Raw genomic sequence first — 21,766 nt, forward strand, 5'->3', positions numbered from 1 at the left:
CAATTACATCTCTGCATAACATACTTATCAACCACATGTATTTTTTTACGACATTTTTTGGCAACTTGACTCTACTGTACTTAAAAGACAAACATGGTTTTTACTCAGCTGCAAATGTCCAATGTTTCCTTTAATCAAAACATCACTCATCAAAAAAAAAAAAAAAGAAAAGAAAAGAAAAGTAAATTGGACAAAATGGGACAATCTGGCAATAAATCCTGCAGTGTGTTAATTTGGTTAATAATCTGCATTTTTATATTTTACAGTACCTCAAGTAATCTAACTTTACAGTGTTGAGCTGTCGACCCTCCATCTCGTCTCCTCGTCTTAACTGAATACTGAACTGCAGAGCACTCCCATCACAGCATGAGCCTGACAGCTTCCATATCTATCTTCGAAACATCGACACCAACGTGAGCAATCCAGGCCTGTCACTTACAATGATGTGCGGAGCCCATGATTGGATAAGAAAGTTGCATTGTAAGCAACAGCAACTGGAAGCACAGCTACTGACGGCATGTGGATATTAAAATTGGGGAATAAGCTTTGGGAGTCAGAGAGGGCAGTTATTTTGATGGTAGGTCAAGTGAACCCTTTTTCTTTACATTCACGCCCGGTTAAACAGTTATCATTCCAATAGATGTGGAATCAATGTAACTTGACAGTGAGTTCAGTAAAATTAATTTGAATCAAAGCTGTTTCTGCAAAGGTATGTGTGAACTTTAATTTCACATGATATTGTACAGATTTCTGTATTCTTGTTGGATTTAAACTAATTAATTAATAGTTCATTTGTCAGCTCATAGAGGCGGGTCTCATTAGCTAACACACAAAATGTGGGCTGCCCTTAGTTTTTCTGCAGTCAATTACATCACTGCCGCATCATTTTTCTTCAGGAAGAACACAGAGAAACTACATTGAGGTCTGGAAGGCTTTAACTCTTAAACTTTTGGAATCAGATGGAATTTCCCAGGAAACCTCAATGGTGTAAGATGACCCATCTGTAGAGCAGGCCATGACCTGACAAGATGGTGTTAGGCTGGAGGATTCAAGAGGCTGAGGGACTGGCAGCACATCAGGGATCCACACTGCACTGTAAACAACCAGCTCAACCTATTTCCACCTCTCTTTTTTTCTCTTTCTTATAATAAACACATTTTGTGGAGTGACTTGACTTTCACTGTGTGCAAAATGGACAGTGTGCAAAATCTATTCATCTCTTGTCTGCTGTGAACTGACCATTTGCTGCGTGGCTCTTCGACACCATTCACCTCCACTCTTTACATCCAGGCTCATCACATCCTAGCTTTTCCTCCACTTATCAACAGCCAGTGTCCAAATTATAGATTCTCTAAACACAGAGCCTCCCATATCTCTCACTTTCCCTGCCTTGTTTTGCTAATGGTAATGAAAGTTTATTTGATTACTCATGAACTCTCCCCTGGTTGAAATGGTGTATGTCACCGAAGCTGACTTTCAGACATTCAGAGAAAATAAACCAAGGAGAACTGGAACTGTTCTGGAGGCTCATGGTGGATCTGTAGCTACTGCATATACTAAACCTATTCTGTCGTCCTATTCTGTAGTCTGTCTCAGATACAGTAAAAAGGTGAACCGAAAGCAGGAACTGCAAAATTCTCACTCACATGATAAAATACACATCTCCATCTCAATCAAAGTGGATCATTTTGGTTCTGTTATGTGCTTCTTTCAGCCAATTGCAATGAGGATTTTTAACAACCTTTTTTCTCACCTGATCAGCAATTATTAAACAAAAAACAGACTGAGGAGCAGAAGGCAACAACCTAATTTGTGACTTTGAACACCAGCCAACAAACTGCGCACGTAAGAGAAAGTGTGTGAGTGCGTCTGTTTGTTTGTGTGTCTTTGTGTGTAGGTTTACACGTACATGTTTCTGTTTGGAGCTAAATCTGTAACCAGCCGGGCCAGCAGTTTGACTTCCTACTGTGATCCTGATTCAAAATGCTCACCAGAGGGAGAGAGAAGGAGGCAGAGGAGGGTGATGATGTAGGGAAAGAAAAAACTGAGACAGAGAAAGGCAAAGAGGACAGGGGAGAGACAGGAAGAGAAGGGGAGACCAATTACGAAAACCTAACCACTGAGGGATACAAAGGAAGAGTGAGGTTGGGAAACAGAGAGAGAGAGAGAGAGAGAGAGAGAGAGAGAGTGTGTGTGTGTGTGTGTGTGTGGGGGGGGGGGGGGGGGGTTATTTCGTTATTTCCTCTGGGTCTTTGAGAAAGAGGGAGAGAAGAAGAGAGGAAGAGAGCAGAGCACGGTCTGTCTACGTCCGGTCGGTCGTTCAGCTGATTAATTTGTGACAGGAGGGATTTCTGTGCTCCGTGCCTTGAATTGCTGCTCTAATTTATATGGTAATCTTCTTTAAGACTCCGGCAGCATACAAAAAGCCTTTTATTTCGATCCCTGCTAAGCTTAAAACCTTATCTATACTCACTACACACATATAAATATACATAACGCGCATAGCACATGTAGTCATATTCTGCCCCAAATGTGACTGCGTGTTGGGGCACCTCTCAATTTCAGCCTCCTGATAAGTTGTTTCTGTTCGGGGAGACCGTCCAGCTTGTGTTATTCATGACCATCTCCTCTCCTATTACCACAAATAGCGCTTAAAATGTTTGTCCCTCACCAGGATCTCACATTACCCTGATGTGAAGCACTGCTGTAAATAATTAGGAGAGTGGATAAAGGCTCAAGGGCGGCTTCTGTGGGACACAGGGATGGTTCCATGTGGGGGACTTTGCAAGGGTGGATAATAATTTGCTGGTGACAGCTGAGCTGGACATTCGGTAGACTAAGCCAGTGTCCACATTGTGGGGGAGTGAAGGTTACGATCAGAGAGATTCCCTCTTTTCAACTCAAAACATTCTGTGAATTGAAATTACAGCCCTATAGCTGCCCAATTTGGGCACAATTAGCCCAACTTTGGCTGCTTCCTCTGTCCTTGTGTCATAATAACGACTGCTGAGCAGTAATAATGGGTGCTTCTGCAAAAGCCTGAAATATGCTCAATCGCAAATAGAGCCAACCTGGACTGCGGGCAGAGCAATAAGGATATCGGACCACGACCTGATGCTTCTCCCTCCAACTCGGACACCCATCAGTCCAGCAGCAAGCTGGAAGGCGATGGACACAGGGAGCTAATGAGAGTCTCCAGAAAGCCCTACGGAGATGACGTCAACTCACTGATAGACTGGGTAACAGGGAGCACCAAATTCTGTGTAGATAAAAGCATTCCCACCAGAGCAGTGTGATCTCTCCCCATCCACAAGCCCCGGGTCTCCTGTTGGACAGGAAGAAGAAGAGAGCTTTGGAGAAGCAACTGAGAGTGAGGCTAGGAGAAAGCAAAGGCAGTTCTAGCTTCTAGTTCTAGCTGAAGTGCTAGCAAAACAGTGTGAGGGCTGTTGTGGTCCGGCACAAAAAAGACAATGGGAACCTGAACAGAATCAATGCACTCAACACGGCGGCCCACCCCCCCCCCCCCCCCCCCCCCCCCCACTCCTCCCTCCAATCCTGCTCCTTCCACACAAATCCCACACGTTCCCATCCCTTCACCCATTATGCACTTCTACACCAACGTACTTTAGCTGGCGCCCACACTATTCCACAGTTTCCAAGCCCTTAAAACAGACATGATGCCGGGCCTATTTGAGATCTAACTCTAGGGTTAATCTATAGTCTGGAGAGGACTTGTTGATGCAGACCACCCACTGGTCACTGGTCACAAATAGCAGCGGTGAATGCAACATAGATAATTCATTACAAGGCATTGCTGACCTTGTCGTATTTCCTGGCAGCTGCTGTGCAGTTAAATTCTGCATTTCACTGCTACAACTGCCATGGCTGTTCATTTGTGGCGTATTCTACAAATAATCACTTTAAGAATACACAATCTGCCTCATATTTACACTGGCACCTTCGTACCCAGGAGTCAAAATTGATTTTTTTTTATACAGTGCTAAAAAAGAGATATTTTAAAAGACTGTAAAGTAAAAATCTGTTAGCTTTTGAAACTAAACACCGACAACCTGCTGGATGCCTGACCCACTGATGTGATGTATCAATCACCTGTTCCTGACCAAGCAAAGGACTGTGGACTTTAGGAAAACAAAGGCTATGCCCAACACCATTTTTGGAAAGAAAATGCAAATATCTTTGTCTGTACCGCTGAGTAGACTGGACAGAGGCTGTCACAGTCTTACATGTGCACAGTGTCAGAGCCAGCGACACCACCGACCCGAGCTAAGTGATCAGGAAGGTTGCCTCCATGCCGCTGACTTCTCCGAAGGCCTTCTGTATTGGTTATGAAGAGGAAGGTATGCTATATCATCAGGGAGAGCATCTCACATCCCCACCACAGCCTGCTGGTCAGCTCTGGAGCCCATCCAGTAAAAGTGACTTCTTCAGTGAAAAACGCTGCAGTAAGTCATTCCTGCCAACTCTCTTCACAAAGATGTTTCAGGAGAGTGGAGTCCTCTGACACAATGTGGTTTTTTTTAACTGGAGATTTTTTAATCACACCTATTTTCCATTACATCCAGTCCGAAGGTGTCTAACTTTCTATTATATGTCTGCCAGAGGTATGATTCAGGTTAAGACTGTGGTTGTATGATTTAATCTAGATATGCTGTGCTCCCACTCGTCACCGTGACCTCTATGTCATTACTTTCTGCCTCACCACACACTGGGCACACTACTTCCTGGACTGGCACTGAATCCTGGCACCAGCCATAAATTCTGAGGTGAGAAATTCATCATTAAGGACAAGCAGAAAACAGTCGGCACACAACTGGAAACACAAAAACCTACGTAGACAGTCTGCCCATAACTTCAGTTTACACAGGTCCAGACAGGTGGAAAGGAACACATGTTGAATAGAATAACCACTGGGTAACGCGTGACATGGTGCAGAATAAGTACTTATATGGTTGTGGTATCAAATTGGATAATTTTACTCACACCACACCTATTTAAAAATCTGCACCATTAGATTTTTGTGTTACAGCCACAGTTTGTGTTCCCACATGAATCATTATACTCATCATTCTCCATAATCCCTTGCTGTGGTCATGCACGGAGTGTGGAGTGAAAAGCTGTGGAAACGACACTGGCACAGGCTGGACCGGTCAAGCTGTTATTGTTTTGTCGCTGGGTTTATAACTCAGACGTCAGTGGGTTATAAACATGGAGCTGATGAATCTCTTTTTAGTGTTTACTGACAGAGAATATCAACCTGCTGTGGATACAAGTGCAGCGCAACCCAGTTTGACAAGTCAACAGAAAAGTCAACAGTACATGATGAGAGGTGGAAAGCAGACAGCGGGCAGATGGTAAACAGATCTTTTCTCTCTGTGTATGCACTTGTGTGTGTGCTTAATATTTGTGCTCAAGTGCAAATGGGGAAATGCAAATACAATCCAGCATTGTGTTTGTCTACGTTCAAACTAGATGTGTGTGTGTGTAGCTGTATATAAAAGGAATCAATAAGGAGGTCGCTTTCTGTACGGAGTTCTAATGTTCTCTCCGTGTCTGCATAGAACCCAAACATTATGTCTGGTGACTCTAAATTGACCATAGGTGTGAATGCTAGTGTGAGTGGTTGTTGGTCTTTGTTTGTCTTTGTGTGTTGGCCCTGTGATGGACTGGTGACCTGTCCAGGGTGTACCCCACCCCTCGCCCGATGTGAGCTGGGATTGGCTCCAGCAGCCATGCAACCCGGAAACAAAAAAGCGGTAGAAGATGGACTTATTAGAGGAAACGTTGTGACTTAAGCATCAAATTTCATTGCAACAGTTGCCTCCAGTGGCGGAAGGTGACACCGGTGTTACCTTTTGTTTTGTTTCTGCAACATCACGTTTTTTTTTTCTCATGAACATGCCATTGCAACCTGTCTGCCCAAGTTAGTCCTGTTTTGAGGGCTGCAGTGGAAGGTTGTGTTATAGCATCGCAGCTAGGCTTTCCCATTGCAAAAGCCCATTCAAATGCAGCTAACAAACACCCAGTCTATTCCAAGAGCCACTGCAAGCTGCTAATGAAAATCAGATAACAGGAAACAACACTGATTACACTTCAGGAGGACTGTCAAGAAAAACAACATAAAACTACAACAACAAAGCCAAAATTCTCAGAAGCCCAGACTGTCTGATTATGATTTCCTTCATGATATATGAATCTTGTCTCTAAATTAGGACACAGTTCAGGAGGTACCACATACTTTAACTATTGTGACAAGAAAGAGTCATCATCATATGCTAACTGTAAAAACCCTTTTTTTCACAACAAGCTTCCATTCCAACAAGTTGAAGAAATCCCTGTCATCCACTGATACATATCAATGAACTAGTGTTTTAATCAATATTGGACATTTAGTTAAGAGCTATATAGTAGCCCAATGGCAATGTGAATTCCACACAGAGACACATGCAAAAATCCTTAAAAGAATTTTCCAAGGCAAAGAAAGAATTCACAGTTCCTGACACATATCCCTCCTGCTTATCTGATTGTGGTCTTGACCTGTGAGCAGTTCTCGGATCTCCACGTCTGTGGTCTTCCGGAGCAGCCGCACCAGAGCAGGTATGCCTCCACAGTTCTTCAGAGCAATTTTGTTGTCATCATTGGCTTTGCCGTACACCAGGTTTCTGAGGGCTCCGCAGGCGCTGCGGTGGACGTCGGTCATCCGGTGGTCCAACAGGTCAACCAGCAGCTGGATGCCTCCCTGCCGCCGGATCTGAGAACAAAGGAAGGAGGAAGGCATCATTGTGCACTGGTGGCAGGAGCAAATTAAAAAGCAGCAGAGGCAATTCTATGTATTGGTGCCAGATTCTCCCTTCAGTGTGCCTGCTGGCTTCTGCAGACAGTAGTTATTCGAGCCTGCTTACCTGAATGAGAAAAAACCATTTCACGCTTTGATGTGGTGGTGTGAGAAAAGCAAAAATTTTGTGCTATCATGTCAATATTAATTTCTGCTTTTTCGCCAGCCTTGAAAATAAACAGAGTACACTGTAGCTGCTGTGACTCTGATGCAAGATTTATTTAAACACCAGCCGCTGCACTTTCTGTTCCTGTGTTCCTGCTTTCAAACAAAGAGCTTTCAGGGTGGGCTGCCTCCTCTCTATAAAGACAAAAGAGATATTTCTGTGAAGGCGACCATCTTGTTTGTTGAGTCATTGTTGCTTCAAATAAACGCATGAAGCCAATTTCAACAGATGCACCATGGGTAAAAATCTGAAATTGGCCACTGATTAGAGACTAGATGTTAAAATGGACCCATGGTTCTTCAGAAAATGAGCAGGTTACACTGAAAATCACTAAACAGTTATAGTTAAACTTCATCAGCTCAAACAATTAGCTGTGTAACTAGACTGAACTTGATAAGAACACAAATGAGCGCGATTTTGTCTTAGGATGGACTGAAAATAAATATTATTTCTCCAACTGATGATTCTTATTGATTATTTAATGAACCTTAGCTCCAGCATGTCCTCTACTCAGAAGCATATTTCCTGCTCCTCTGAGCGTCGCTAGTTCATTCTTATTTTAATCCAATCATGGCCTGACACAATGGCCATCAGTCCATCCGTAGCAAGCAATCTCTTTTTCTCTCTCTCCGGTGTCATCCAGGCCCGTAAAAAATATGTGGCACAGTGTGGACCCAAGGTCATCCCATCAAACATTTCCCTCTCATGAAGATGTTCACATTCTCGAGCTGTAATCCTCATCATAAGCTATGGGTGAAGCACCTAACAACTATGGACTGCTTCCCTGGCGATGCACTTCCTGCTACTCTCTACGTACCAGAGTCTGTCCTGTCTGTTCACAATAAGTCTCATATGCTTCATAGACTTATTAATCTCTTTGGCTTTAATGAGTGCTTTAGAGTAAACAAATCATTGTCCACTTAATTTAACATAAAATTAAGTTCATTGTTATATTTATGAAAAATGTTGAAAAAGAACTAATCTTCTTTCATGTCTATCTTGCCTTTGTGACTCAGAAGAATGAATATATTACCAGCGAACACCATAACTCAGCCACAGCAGTGTATTTAGTGCTGGGAGACTAAACAGGCAGGTGGCCATCCATATCCCTCAGCATCCAGTCTTTTATTTAATCATCCATGCATCTCTCTTAGGGGAAAAAACTATTTGACCTGTGAAGTGCAGTTTTGGCAACCTTGCCCTAAATGCTCCCAAATTTCACCCTCAGCCCAGTCTCATCCTCAGTCATCTTTCTTCCCCGTCTTTCTCCCTCACACTCTATTTTTAATGCCTTTTGGCTGATTGCTGTTTGAAGAACTTTGTTTGCTCTCAAATCCGTCGTCTCCATGGGGATTAATAACGTTGAATTGAGTGGAATTGAGTTGACATTGAAGAGACAGACGGAGCACTTCTCTTCGAGACACAAGAGCAATGACAGCTCTAAAGGACGAGAAGACAGACTGCTGGAGCAGGGCTGTATTCAAAGGCTGGTTAAGTGTGCCTAATGAGGAGTTCAATCCGTCTAATGTGGACTTTGGCGAATGACAGCTGCACATGTGTGGTTTTGAGTTTCCCTTGAAGAAAGCTTGTTGGGCTGAGCTGGCAGACATACGTATATTCAGTAACTCCTTCACATATTGCTTTGCATTCATTCTTGCACTTTCATATGCTACTAAATAAATAAATGGCTGTATTCAGAAAATGCCCCTAACTATGCCTTTATTGATATTTAAAATTAATTTTTTTTAAAGGTCACATGGAGTCCAAAGGTAGAACTCAGTGTGGCCTTCGATTGTAAAGCAATTCTAGATGCTATAAACTGAAAGTGTTTCAGTCACCGCCTGTATTCAGAGACTTAGCCCTAAAGCCAGCTGTCTGAATTCTGTCTGTCACAACAAAGCAGTTGCCACTCCTCAGCCACGCCCCTAAGCCCCACCACATATTCAACATATAACATATATTCATCACTCAGAAAACAGTCAACTGAACAGAGAAGACTGGTCCCTTAAAGCAGGTCAATCATCCATTTCAAGACCCCCCCCATTCAGAGATCAATACCTCCGATTTGATCTTGTTGTCTCCAAAGCATAGGTGCTGGAGGTAAGCGGCAGCATTGGATTGGACTGATGGGAACTGATGCTGCAGCATCTGGATCACCTCTGGCAGCTCTGGATCCCTCCAGCCAAACTCCCTACAGAGACACAAAGAGAGAAAATACAGTAGGTTGTAATGAATGCAGAAATGGAGATGCGTGTGGGTCTGTGTGTGTGTGCGCTGGTGTGTGTGCAGAGCTGAACCTGTCACGAGGCAGCTTGCCTTCCCACTGTGACCCTGATTTGAAAAGCTCACCATCGAAAAAGAAAGAGAGCGAGGCGGAACTGGAAGATGGGGAATACAAAAAAAAAAAACAGTGGCAGACGCTTTACGTACAGCGATTCCCTTCCCACTGCTTACTCTACTTTTACTGTACTTCGCTAAATTGTCATCATCATTGATCTATATTCTGTTCAAAACATTTCCTACTGAACACTGGTGCTGCTACTGCTCATCTGGGGTCACAAACATGAATACAGATAACTGTAAATCAGTATTCACTGTTTGCCAATGTAGATTTTCCTGGTAATGTGGATTTGTTCATACCCTGCCTTTCATGTTTGATTTTTTCATACTTGTCACACAGTTTTATGTAATATAATACAAACATGGAGTGACGCCATAACAAACAGTGTGTAATCCACCAATCTGACATGACTGTATAAACAGAGATCTAAAAAAATCGAAAAGTCGCCACTATTTCTTGCCACACTTTTGGTTTGGGGGGGTTTGTAAAGGTTTTGGTCAAACCCCTTTGTTCAAAACAGAAGGGGAAGCTCAATCTAACAACTTATAATGGCAGCATTTAAGTCAGGCAATCGAAAGTGTTGAAAAACCCAAAGATGTAGTGAGTTCAAAGGACCATCAGATTTTTTCTATCCATGTTAATTACTCACAAGTTGAGCGCCAAAGTGTTCATTTCATATATATTTAGATAAAGGCTGGACACAGTAGCACTGCCAAAATGCTAATTTAGTTTGTGCTTTATTGTGGCAATAACAAGACCAATCACAATAAAAAGGGGAAGCTCATAACACTATCTTGAGGTCAAGGTTGGTTCAGACAAATACATGTCATCTGGAATCTCCTAGGCCAAACACTGCATACAAGTTTTTAGAGGTAAAAAAAAAGAAAAAGAAAAAGGAAATTAAGTTACGATGATGTCAATTTTCCATGCTTGAAAGTTGTGGTTTTGTGTATGTGTGTGCGTTCACAACATAATTGTTTAGTAAAATCACCATGGTTTCAGTTTCTTTTAACATCTCCCGTGAAGGACGACAGTTCGTCTTCCAACATATAAAGTAAACCTCAACAAGCTTCTTTTTTTTTTCATGAGGTTCAAGTCCAGTGAATCAGAGCTAAATGAGCCACATAAGATTCACAGAAGGCTGTGACTGAGCTTCTCTATTGCAACACATTCATGTCTGTGGCTTTTCAATGAGATGTGATGTCATGTTCAGAAAATTTATAAGAACTCTTTTATTCTTGCTGCAGTTTGCATTTAACGTTAAGCAGACACCACTTTTATGGACACATGTTCTTATTTATGGAACTGTTTGTGTGTTTTTATGTGTTTATCAGGTTTGTATGCTCTGAGCTCAGAGATTCTTTCACAGTGTAAAATTGGGCTTTTTAATTAAATTGAATACATTACACTTTTGGCCATGTAGTGCAACCATGGCAACCACTGTGGGTGTCAAAAAACATCGCGCCTTTCTGACATCCATGCTGAAGTGACGCTCAGAGCCAGAACCTGCTTATTGTGTATAAAGTCAACAACTTTTGTGTTGTTCCATTGATACTGACATGCTACATTGAAAAGTCCACACAAAAGCAGCAGTAATAGAAATATATATATATATAAATATTGTTTTCTTTGGGTTTGAAAAAAAAAAATAAATAAAATTTTCATTCATTTATTTATTTATTTATTTTCCATACAAATTATCCCTTCGGGATTGAAAAGGATCAGCTAGACAGCAGGTTCTGCCTTGAAGCGTCTTGCTAAGAGGTAACAGCCTTAACAAATGCTGATGAGGGCTCCAGAAATATTGGAAATAAAACTGCAAAATGGCGAAACGCAAGTGAGAGTCCCAGGTGCTTCCAAAAATTTCAGAAGCTGCTATTTGCTAAGATTGTCACAGTGTTGTGCACTGTTAACACCGCAAGCTGTGCAGAGCTACGGGGAAGGCCCTGTATCCTCTAAATCCTATATTGTGTCCTCTACTCAAAAAATGAGGGGAAAAATCATCCCAAATTTTTTGTGAAAATAAAAATCTGTCAAAAATCACAATATATCACAATCACATAATCAAGCTCAAGCTGACATATGACATTAAACTTTTTTGGGGTTCGTTTTTGGTGATTTTCATTTCCCGAATGTAAATACTTGAAAAGACAGCAGCAGAAAAATAATGATTTTCGCATTCTGCCATTCAAACTAAATCTGGATTTTACCACAGAGACAAGCGCAGTTGTCTTGTCCATTGTAGGATTGACAGAATAAACTTGGATATGATTCAACCAAAACATTTGGAGAAACTTCCTTCCAAAGTCACCAAATGAAATGTGGCATTTCTTACTTCATATTCATTCATCTTCTGTGGGGTATAAAAAGCAGCTTCCAGGGTAAATAAAAGACAGGAAACTTTATTCTCTTTATCCATTTCTGTTTGGCAAAGTTGGCACACAGGCTCATGACTTTTGTTCTTCATACTAAACACGTAGATCAAAGCCATCTCTGAGCAAACAGCTTCACTTTGACTTATCATTGGACGGTGAATACTGTAACAACAGCAGCCATCTTGGATTCAGTGTTAGAGCCTCCCCCTGCTGTGATGATGAATCCCTGCTTCCAACTGCCCCAGCAGCTTTGGTTTCAGTGTGTACCAGTGAGTTTGCCTAAAGGCACGCTCTAGGCACAGACACACACGCTAAGCTCACTGCCCTTGCGACTGTGCATGTGCGTATCTGTGTGTGCCAAGTCTGTAGAAGACAGGGAGAAAGGGAAGAAGAAACACAAATGATTAACGTGGGAAAGATGTGATGTGAGAGTGTGAAGCCTTTGTGTTGAAGGGTGCGGTGCAGAGCTTATTGACATAGTATTCTTGCCAATAACAGTTTCTAGGGACCGGATGTAGATTTTTTTTTTCTTTTTTTTTTTTTTTTTCTGCTCTGCTTGTCTAATAGACATGAAGGTGGATGGAAGGTGGAGATGAGACTTCTAGTTCTCTTTGCAGTTCATTTTTGCTTCTACATTGTTGCTACGTTTGTCTCCACATGCAGCCCCTGCTGGTGAATCCTCAATCTGCACTTCAATTTAAATCTTTCTGACAGCTGGGAGAAGTTGGGGCCCCAAACTAAACCCCTGTTCCTATGTGGAACCGATTTCTCTTTGATGTATTATTCTTGATGCAGCAACAACACAATGTCCCCATGAGTTTCATCTCGGTCTATTCTCACATAAACACACGCTCGCAGGGTTGCATACAGACTTCCATGCATATGAGTCGTGTCAGAAACCTCATATGCAGTATAGAGCAGCATCACACCCAGTGCACACACAAGGCCAATGCAGCACGCAAATGTAATAATCACACGCACATGCACCTGCATATATACACACACAGCCATCAAAGGTAGTGTCGGGATTAGAAAGCTTTTGTCTCAAGTTTCATAATGGACCAAAAGGATAAAGCCAGTGTTTGAGAAATGGAGAAATTCTAGAGAGAAAGAATTATTTCAGAGGGTTTTTCTTTTGTCTCGCTCACTCTTTGATAGCCTCTCTCTTAAACAATTGTCTCTCTGTCCCTCTGCCTCAGTGCATCTCTGGGGGCTTTTTTCTAACCCGTCTCTTCAAGGCACATCCTAACATGAACACACACGTGCACAGCATTAACATAATCATGTTGTGATGCACGTACCGCAGCATGTGCCTCAATAAATATGATCGGAGATGACATGACCTTGTGTAGGTCACATACTGGGCTAATTGAGCGATAAGACATCCAAAGTTACGGCTGAGTGAGCTGTCAGATTTGTGTGTGTGTGTGTGTGTGTGTGTGTGTGTATGTGTATTTGTGGGGGCTTTTTTTGCACATTGTCATTAAAGAGCGCAACACTGGTGATAACAACTGTTATGACTGTTCTTTAATAAGCACTAAACCAAATGGTTGAACTTATTTAATTATTTATTGCATCATTTGGTTAATTATAGGGGTTAAAGTCATCCACTGGTAGAAAGGATTAGCATGCACACAGTTTAAATACGAAAAAGCTATTGAATTAAATGAGAGTAGTTATTACACATTTTTACTTGGGCATATATAAACTTTATTGGATTCTTTTGTTTCAGTCTACTTCAACCGCAACTCTTTAATCTTACAAATCTTCCCATATAAACCCTGATCTTGGCTGTAATGATTATGTTACATTTAAATTACATCATATTGCGAATCTAAAGGTCAGTCTCAAGCTCAGGATGCTTTTCCCAGCAGCTGAATTATCCACATAGGCTTCCTCCTCTCTAAAGCCGACAGAGCAGGTGTTTGTCAATGCTCAATCACTGAAAAAAAAAAGTAATATTTAAAATCTGTGTTTCATCAATAGTGTCCAGCAGAGAGAGGATGTCAGGGGAGGGCTGGGAGCTGAAAGTGAAGCTTTGCTTTTATTGTTTTTCTGATAACTTATAAAGCAGACATTCAGGATACTTTTCAACAGAAACTGAATTATCCATAGAGGTCTCCTCCCACATAAGAAATAGACCAGGGGATTAGAAATGGTAGAAACACTGAAAGAAGAAAAATCTCTGATCTACTGATGCTGCTCGGTGAAGGCAGTACAGGGAATGGCTGAGAGCTGAGCTGCATAACAAATGTTTAGGCAAAAGATTTAGACATCTTTTGCCTAAAAATCCTTCATCGGGTTAACATATATTGCTGAAAACAACAAAGGCGGAAACAGTGCATCTTAAAAACAGGTCTTAAAATGAGATAAGACCTCAAATTCGAACAGGCAACCAAAACACCCACACATAAGCATAAGGGGATTTGACGCTTCTGACAGTCGACCCACTGAAAGGGTTAGGGTCATTAATGTGATTAATATCATGGATAATGTAAATACTCACTTACTGACTCGTTCAGTCACATGCTAATAAGGTGGGTATCTTCCAAAATTACACTAAAATCACACCCTGGCGCTCAGACAGTAACGCTGCACAGGAAGAAACCTGAAGTTTGAACTAAAATAATTATGGAACTGAATGAGTTGATCTCAGACAGGTGAAGCTTAATATATTAGGTTGAGTACTGCATGTTTACACAAAACCAGCCAAACACTGACCCCCAATAACTCCTTCCACCAGGCAGCTCTGTTGTCACAACGACAGATACATTAAGTCTTTCCTTTCATCTACCATGAAGTTGTATAATAATTCTCTGGTAAACCAGTTATTGTGTACTGCAACTGCATATAGTATAACATCTATATATATCAGTATAAGCCTCTGTAGGCACAGTTTTTAGCTAGATTTTTACTTTGTCCACTTATTTTCCCCAATATTGTGTATTCTTATACCATCAGTAAATAATGTATATGCTATGTATATAGTGTATGTATATATCGTACATGTACATAGATGTGGATATTTGTATTGCATATTTAAAATGTTAATGTTAAATGTTAAAATAAAGTATCTACCTATCTATCTGTCTAAAATCAGGACTGAGCTCTTCACCTGGAATGAAACTGGGAGAGCATATCAGTGTTGAGAAGAGGAACAATTTTAAAAATCAATTATTCCTTTAATGGGCACATGGGCACTTAATCCAACAAAATAATCAAGTAAATAACGAACAACCTTTAGTGTCACTACCAGTCAAAATCAGATTTTGAAGTGTTTTTTTTTTTTTTTCTGTTTTCTTTCAGTTGGATGTTGAATCACAGCAAATGTCACTAAAAGTCTTACATTGTGATTTTAAAATGAAATAAACTTTTCTATTTAATCCCACGGAGGGCGAGTCAACAATCAGCCCAGGTCTTTACAATGAAACTGACGACGACACACAGAAATTCTCCAGAGCAGGGTCTTTCAAAGTCTGACAGTAGAGTCAGAGTGCCGAAGAGAAAGTGGCACAGCACGGCCGATCCGACTCAACGCAGGGCCTCAGGGTGTGACACTCCACACACACACACACACACACACACATGCACACAAAACATGTTCAACTTGCACACGATGCACAACTCCACTTGAAGTGAGTACAACACTTTGCTGCATGCTCTGATGAACTGAACACTCTGTTTACATGTTTAGTAGCATGGGATGTATTTGTAAAATGAGACCACTTTCTGAAGTACAATAGCACACCAAAGGAATCCACTGCAAAATAAAATGAAGACGAGAGTTTTTTCCCTCCTGTGTGTTCTGCCCCAGAAAGCTGGGCTATAATGGTTCATTCATTCACTAACTCTACCCTGGAGGTGTACTAGTTTTTACTCTGTCGCTGTGTTTGTGTGCATATGGCTTATTCCAGAGAGAAGGGAACACAGGAGGATATGGTGCTCCCAGTACCAAACAATGTGTGACAACATCACAGCAGGATGTGCTAATACTACAGAGCCATCTGTGAACTTTGGGCAAAAGTGTTCACTGAGGGAATGTTTGCGCTGCTTCGGTGTTGGAACCAAGCAAAGGATATGCAGAATATTTGGATAGCACAGAAAAACAAGAGAATCCTACTTGAACCAGAAAGTGTATTATGCAACAGTGTGTGTTACTTTTATTGCCCCTGGGTGAATTAAAAAATATGCTGTTGTAATTACAATACACTGCAAACAGATGTTTAGCTCCATTCTTTGTATGGAGGCGATTTTAGATTGTCAAGAGCTTCAGCCATCGTTGCATTTACAAGACAAGAGGTTATAATATGTCCTCTGAGCAGCATTATGTATTCAGGGCAGACTGGGGACTACAGTGAGACATGATTGGAAATTTACACAAGGGGTAATTGGCTTGCATGCTAACCTCAGCCAAAGAAAGGAGTTTATTTACATCAAGATGCTGCTTCAAACACCTGGAAACAGATGTTGGTGAGGAAAGGAATGAAGACTGGTAAGAAAACAGCCGTTAATAATAACTTTGGCTATTGGAAACTCACAAAACTTATGTGCAGCTCCTTGCTGAGGTGATCTTTATGTAGGTCAATTCTCATATTCTCATTTTCCTAGAAAGTAAATTTAGAACTAAATTACCACACACTACACTGAATTGTTGTATTGGTTAGCGTTGTTACCCCATAACAAGAACATCATGGGTTTGCTTCCTGGCGACCTGTCCAGGGTGAGCTGGGATTGGCTCCATGCCCCACCGTGACCGCAAACAGCTACGCGGTTGGAGATGAATGAATGAACAATATGATACAACCATTACCTTTACTTTTACTGATTGATAGACATTGTGAGGATCGCGGTTTGTAGCAACCTTAGTTAGTCTTTCAATTCACAAGAATGTAAATTTTCAGCTATACATTAATAAACTTCTAAAAACAACCCTAGGGAAATACAATAGCTGCCTTGTACAACTGTGAACTCGGCAGGTCAGCATATTATGTGTCTTTTTGTGGTTGATTTTACAAAACACAAGTGTCTTGGACAGCAGGGCAAACACAAACATAACAAGCAGGCGTACTGAAAGCATATCTGTTTTTTGATACATCTGTGAAAGCACCAGAGGGACCTACACATGGCTTCTTTAAACAAATTTTTCATCTCAATCTTGTTGCAGATATTTTCACCTTAAAGCATTGGAAACAAATTGCTGTCATCCGTTTTTTTTTTTTTTATATTCTCTTGGGCAATTTCATGCTTTCAATAAATGTGCCATTTCTTGTTTTACTGTGTTAGCTGGACACATATATAGATTACTACTGCTAATAATCCATAATAAATTATATAATGATGTGACAAGCGTAGGAAAAGTAGAGTAAAACTGAAAAAAAAAAAAAATGAGTATTTACTGATGCTCCTCTCAAAGAGAATGTGCATATTCATGTGTGTCATTGTGTATTAATGTGTGTGACTAAAATCCCCCAAGAGAGCCTTGCATGTCATTTTGCAACTCAATGGACTGGAACAAAGTACTGACAAAGTGTCAATCCACTCTTTGTTTCCAGCCAACCAGGTGGGCTATCTCACATCACCACTTGTCTTTGCGTGTGCGCAAGTGCAAGTCCATGTGTATTTCCATGTGCAATGATGTCACCCACCGCCAAAACATTTACACCACAATATCAGATGCCAGCCTGAAGGCAAACCAACAATTAAAATTGGTAAATAAATAAACTCTCCGTGAATTATGTATTCAGAAATTGGGGCGAGGTACTATAATGTGAGGGCTGCAGGCAGATAATGCTCACTGCCATATCAGGCTGAATGGATTTCTTGTGAGTCAGGGTTTTTAGTGGAATAGAGCGTTTTGAAACCAGAGAGTGAACTATATGATTCGCGTCTGGTATATTATTCTCCGTATGTGTGTGCGTGTTCTTGCCACTGCAGGAATTTCAGGGAAGAAATTGAGATATGTCTGATGAGTCATTCCCCAAATGACAGACAGAGGCAGAGACAGACAGGCCGGGCAAACCTGAGGAGGAAACTGATAGAAGAGTAAAGGGAAATTAAAAACAAAGAAGACAAAGGGAGATCACTTGTTTTCCAGCCATGACATCCAAGAACTTTAGGTGGCTGATTAACAGCAAACATTAAATGGCATATGTAACGAGCTAGAATTAGAACCAAATACAATAGAGCAGACCCCAGCATCACATCTGTTAGTTCAGATCACAAACTTCGGACCTGCAGCAACAGAATACCACGGATCTGTTTACAATATGCTCAACTGATGGATACAGTAATTAGCACAATAACGGATTAATGGTGGGGAACACTGGTTACACTCAACAGTCCATGTAATTGTCCTCTTGATGATGTGGTAGCTTTAGCTCACTGTGTTTTCTTTATCAGCTCTCATTTGTCTCTGTCTCTCTCGCTCTCGACTTGTCTCCAGACCCATAACCGTCATCTGTTCTTCGCTGAACAGCATGCGCTTCAGATGGGATACTTCACAATTGTCTATGGACTGTTATATAGTGTCATATGAGACTGGAGACAGCCTCATTAAACGTTCTTATTGTGCAAACTCTGATCCAGCAAAAGTAATTCAGTATTTCTCTACTGAGTCAAAATAGCGTTTTACAAACCTCCCTCCCCCTCCCTTAAATTCAGGGCCTGTGCTGACTCGTGATTTTCCTGTGCTGAAAACCGGGACATTTTCACCTTTCTGCTACCTGGCTGAAGTTTTGTGAACATTCTTTAGAACTCATAATAAAGGTGTTAGTGCAGAGGGAAAACACCGTAATATCACTTCTATGGTAATTAACCAACTAACTGAAACTCTGATTTAATGCCGCTACTGATTCCCATGCTGATGATCCTTAAAGCTGAAGCACATTCATTGATTTCACCATATTAAATAAAAAGACTATTTCACTGAGTGACTGACATTTTCCTTATCAAAACAAAAGCCTGTGAGATTGGATTGATTATGATCAGACCAAACGTTTGCAGGAGGGAAGGAGAGATGAAGGGTGGGGAGCAGAGGGTGACGTTGTTTGGTGGTGTAAAGAGGATGGAGAAAATAGATGTTTGGCAGAGCGGTAGAGGTCACTATGGGAGGACAGAGGGATGGGCCGGCCACCTCAGGAGCCATGTCCATGAAGATTTCTTTTGTCTTTTCTGCCAATCCATCTGTTTCTCCAGGTTCGGGAATCGGTCAGCTCATTCATGCATCTATCCCTCCAGCCCTCATTCTCTTCCACAGCCAGCTGGATGTTGTTGAAGGACTCCATGAAGGTGAACTTCTGCAGTTGTCTAACCTCATTGAGCTCTCCTTGTGCCATGATCGCCGCTGTCTTCAGCTGGGCGGTTCCTCGCATGTGCTCAGCAAATTCTGACGTGATAGTGTGAGGCTGTATTTGGCCATGGTCAGTGTGAGCTAGGCTTTGGAGGTTTCCTCACTCTTCTTGATGAGACATGCCTCAGCCTTGTGGTTCTTCAGTGTTTCAGCTCTTGGATTATTCCACCAGCCTCCTGTTTCATTTTGATCAAGGGCAGTAGCCTGGTGTTGATGAAGGCATTTCTCTTCTCACTCTTGCCGATAAGATGGTTGATCTCTTGGAAGAGGTTCCGTTGTCTTTCCTCTAGCTCTGATGTCTTTTGTCCCTTTTATCCATGATCTGATTCAGACCTGGTTTGTCTTTTCTAGACCAAGGATCCTCAGTCTGACTTCAGCCTGCTCTTCTACCAGAGTAGTCTGGGCTGCAGGAATATTGATCTGAAGCCAGGCCTTTAGGTCAATCCCCTCTTTGGGAAGTTGAGCTCTGGGGGTTAAAGGTCTGTTCCTCATCACTGGTTACATCTCCAACATGTCTCTAACACTTGCCTGGAATGTTGAGACCTAGATATTATTCAACCCAACGTAGGATTCGAGTGTGATTTTTAAAAGTGTTACTGTTTCCTCTGTTCACTGCAAATTCTGCCGTTCAACTCGATCTAAACCTGTGACATAAACTGCACGTTAAATATTGCTCAATAAAGTGAAATTCACCTTCCAGCAGGATTCAGGGTTATGACTATATATCACCATGACAAACATCCATGAATACGCAATATCAAACAAATAAGCAGACATCACCAGCCTATGCATTACATATGCACTGTATACAGCATTTTGTTCTGTATTGTCATACACTCCAATCTAAGTCCTGGGCAGCGCCAGGAATCCCTGAGTCAAACCAATGTCAACATCACATCCATTAAATTCCTTCTGGTAATGCAAAAGTGTTAATTTATCTTGGAACATTATTTGTGCAATGAGAGATGAGAGTTGATGAGTCAGCAATAGAATTACTGATTCGAACTGCCACAGTAAGTATGAAGTGATTCCTATTTGAAAGATTTTATCTGAAAAAGACAGAAATTACTGAAATATTGAGCTCTTCTATACAGTCTCATATTCATGTTTTATTCTATTGGTTAAAAAGATACAATATTTTAAACAAAAATAAAGAGACAAACAGATTACTGCTTCCTCTTAAGTATCACATGATGACCCATCAGATTAGGGATTTTATTTCTACCACAAAGTTCATACCGCTGTTGCTCAGTGCTCAAAACTGTGCTGTTATTGTCCAAAACAACAGAATCTTTGCCCAAAAATGGTTTTAAACTTCTTTTGATCTAATCTGAGCTTTTCTACTTCCTCTTTCCTCCATTTCATGTTGGCGCTTTTGTGGAGTTATTTAAATACTTCAAAGGATGTGTGTGATTTTGTACTAATGGCTCCCGTATTTTTCGGACCATAAGGCGCAATATCAATGAACGGGTCTATTTTCATACATAAGGTGCATTGGGTTATAAGGCGCATGTTAAAACATATATAAAGCAAAACAAAACAGTCAGGTAAGTCAAACTGTATTTAAATTATTCACAAAAACTCAGAATATTGCCAGCGATAGCAAACACCTGAAGTTAGTGTGACGTTGGAACAACGTTGTATCCCAACATTTGACAGTAATTGGATTATGATATGGATTTGAAAATTGGGTTTACGTTAAAAACCTAACGTTGTCTTGATGTCTAATTATAGCTAGGTAACATTGACAAAATGTTGTTTGTCAAGTAAAGTAAGCACTAACTTAATATCTAAAGTTGTTCTCAATTACTGTTTTTTGTGGTGTTATTTATGTTAATGGAATGAAAACTAATAGAACATCAACATGAAATGAATGAACTCGTTTTGTTTTCATTCTAATTTAACAGAAACCCGGTAAAGTGGATCAACTTCACTTTGAATCAACTTTTAACTTGACTGGGACTTTTTGGCATGTCACAGTAAAATTTTATTGATCGTTTTTCACCAGTAAATTTTAGTCAGTCCGTCAATCATTACAATTATCTTAAGAATATAAAATGGAATACATTACAGGTAGATTGTCAGTGAGAACTTGTATTTTCAGTTCTAAATGTGTGGCCTCGTCAAGTCATATTTAAACCTCATGTCATAAAACATATTTGTGTGCACTTGCTCAGTGCTTTAACAAGTGAATCCTGGTTATCTTTTCATTTGCAAGTTCTTTGTGGGCCGCGCAGCTTATTATGCTTTGCTCTGGTGGGTTATGCAATTTTAATTATGCCACATTAAGCCATTATAATTTGCACAAATTTTGATTTGTGCATTAGGTTTTTATTTATCGATACTTTCTATATGGAAAATGATGGAAAAGTGGACCTTGACAGATTGAATTGCAGCTCATGTTTTTTCTGTCACATCTTGATGAAGACTTCTTTGAGCTTCTCTTAACTCTGTCTGGAGCACGAAACAACCAACTTAGGTTCTTAAGCATGTGAAGGAATAGTATACATAATTCTTTACATGCGCTGGTTTATACGCAATACAAGATTCCACTTTATCGAGTGTTTTGTATTCATTAATTGGCATCGGGGTTTGATCAGTCACTGTTTAAATGAGTCAAACTATTGAAATCGCAGAGAAATGTATCAAGTCCACGAACAGGTCATTCAATCTCGCATTTTCA

General features: G+C 40.9%; 1 protein-coding gene across 5 annotated transcripts in view; it reads right to left on the reverse strand.

The window, feature by feature from the left end:
- Nucleotides 1-21,766, reverse strand: part of ctnnd2b (catenin (cadherin-associated protein), delta 2b) — a 135,709-nt gene that overhangs the window by 40,533 nt on the left and 73,410 nt on the right. For all 5 annotated transcript variants that reach the window (XM_029524303.1, XM_029524302.1, XM_029524300.1 and 2 more), the window contains 2 exons: nt 9,078-9,210; nt 6,556-6,769 (listed from right to left, as the gene is read on the reverse strand). In XM_029524303.1, coding sequence (XP_029380163.1) covers nt 6,556-6,769; nt 9,078-9,210 — 347 coding nt within the window. The remainder of the gene's footprint in view (nt 1-6,555; nt 6,770-9,077; nt 9,211-21,766) is intronic.

This window comes from Echeneis naucrates, chromosome 17 (assembly GCF_900963305.1).
Source record: "Echeneis naucrates chromosome 17, fEcheNa1.1, whole genome shotgun sequence".
NCBI classification, from domain to species: Eukaryota; Metazoa; Chordata; class Actinopteri; order Carangiformes; family Echeneidae; genus Echeneis; species Echeneis naucrates.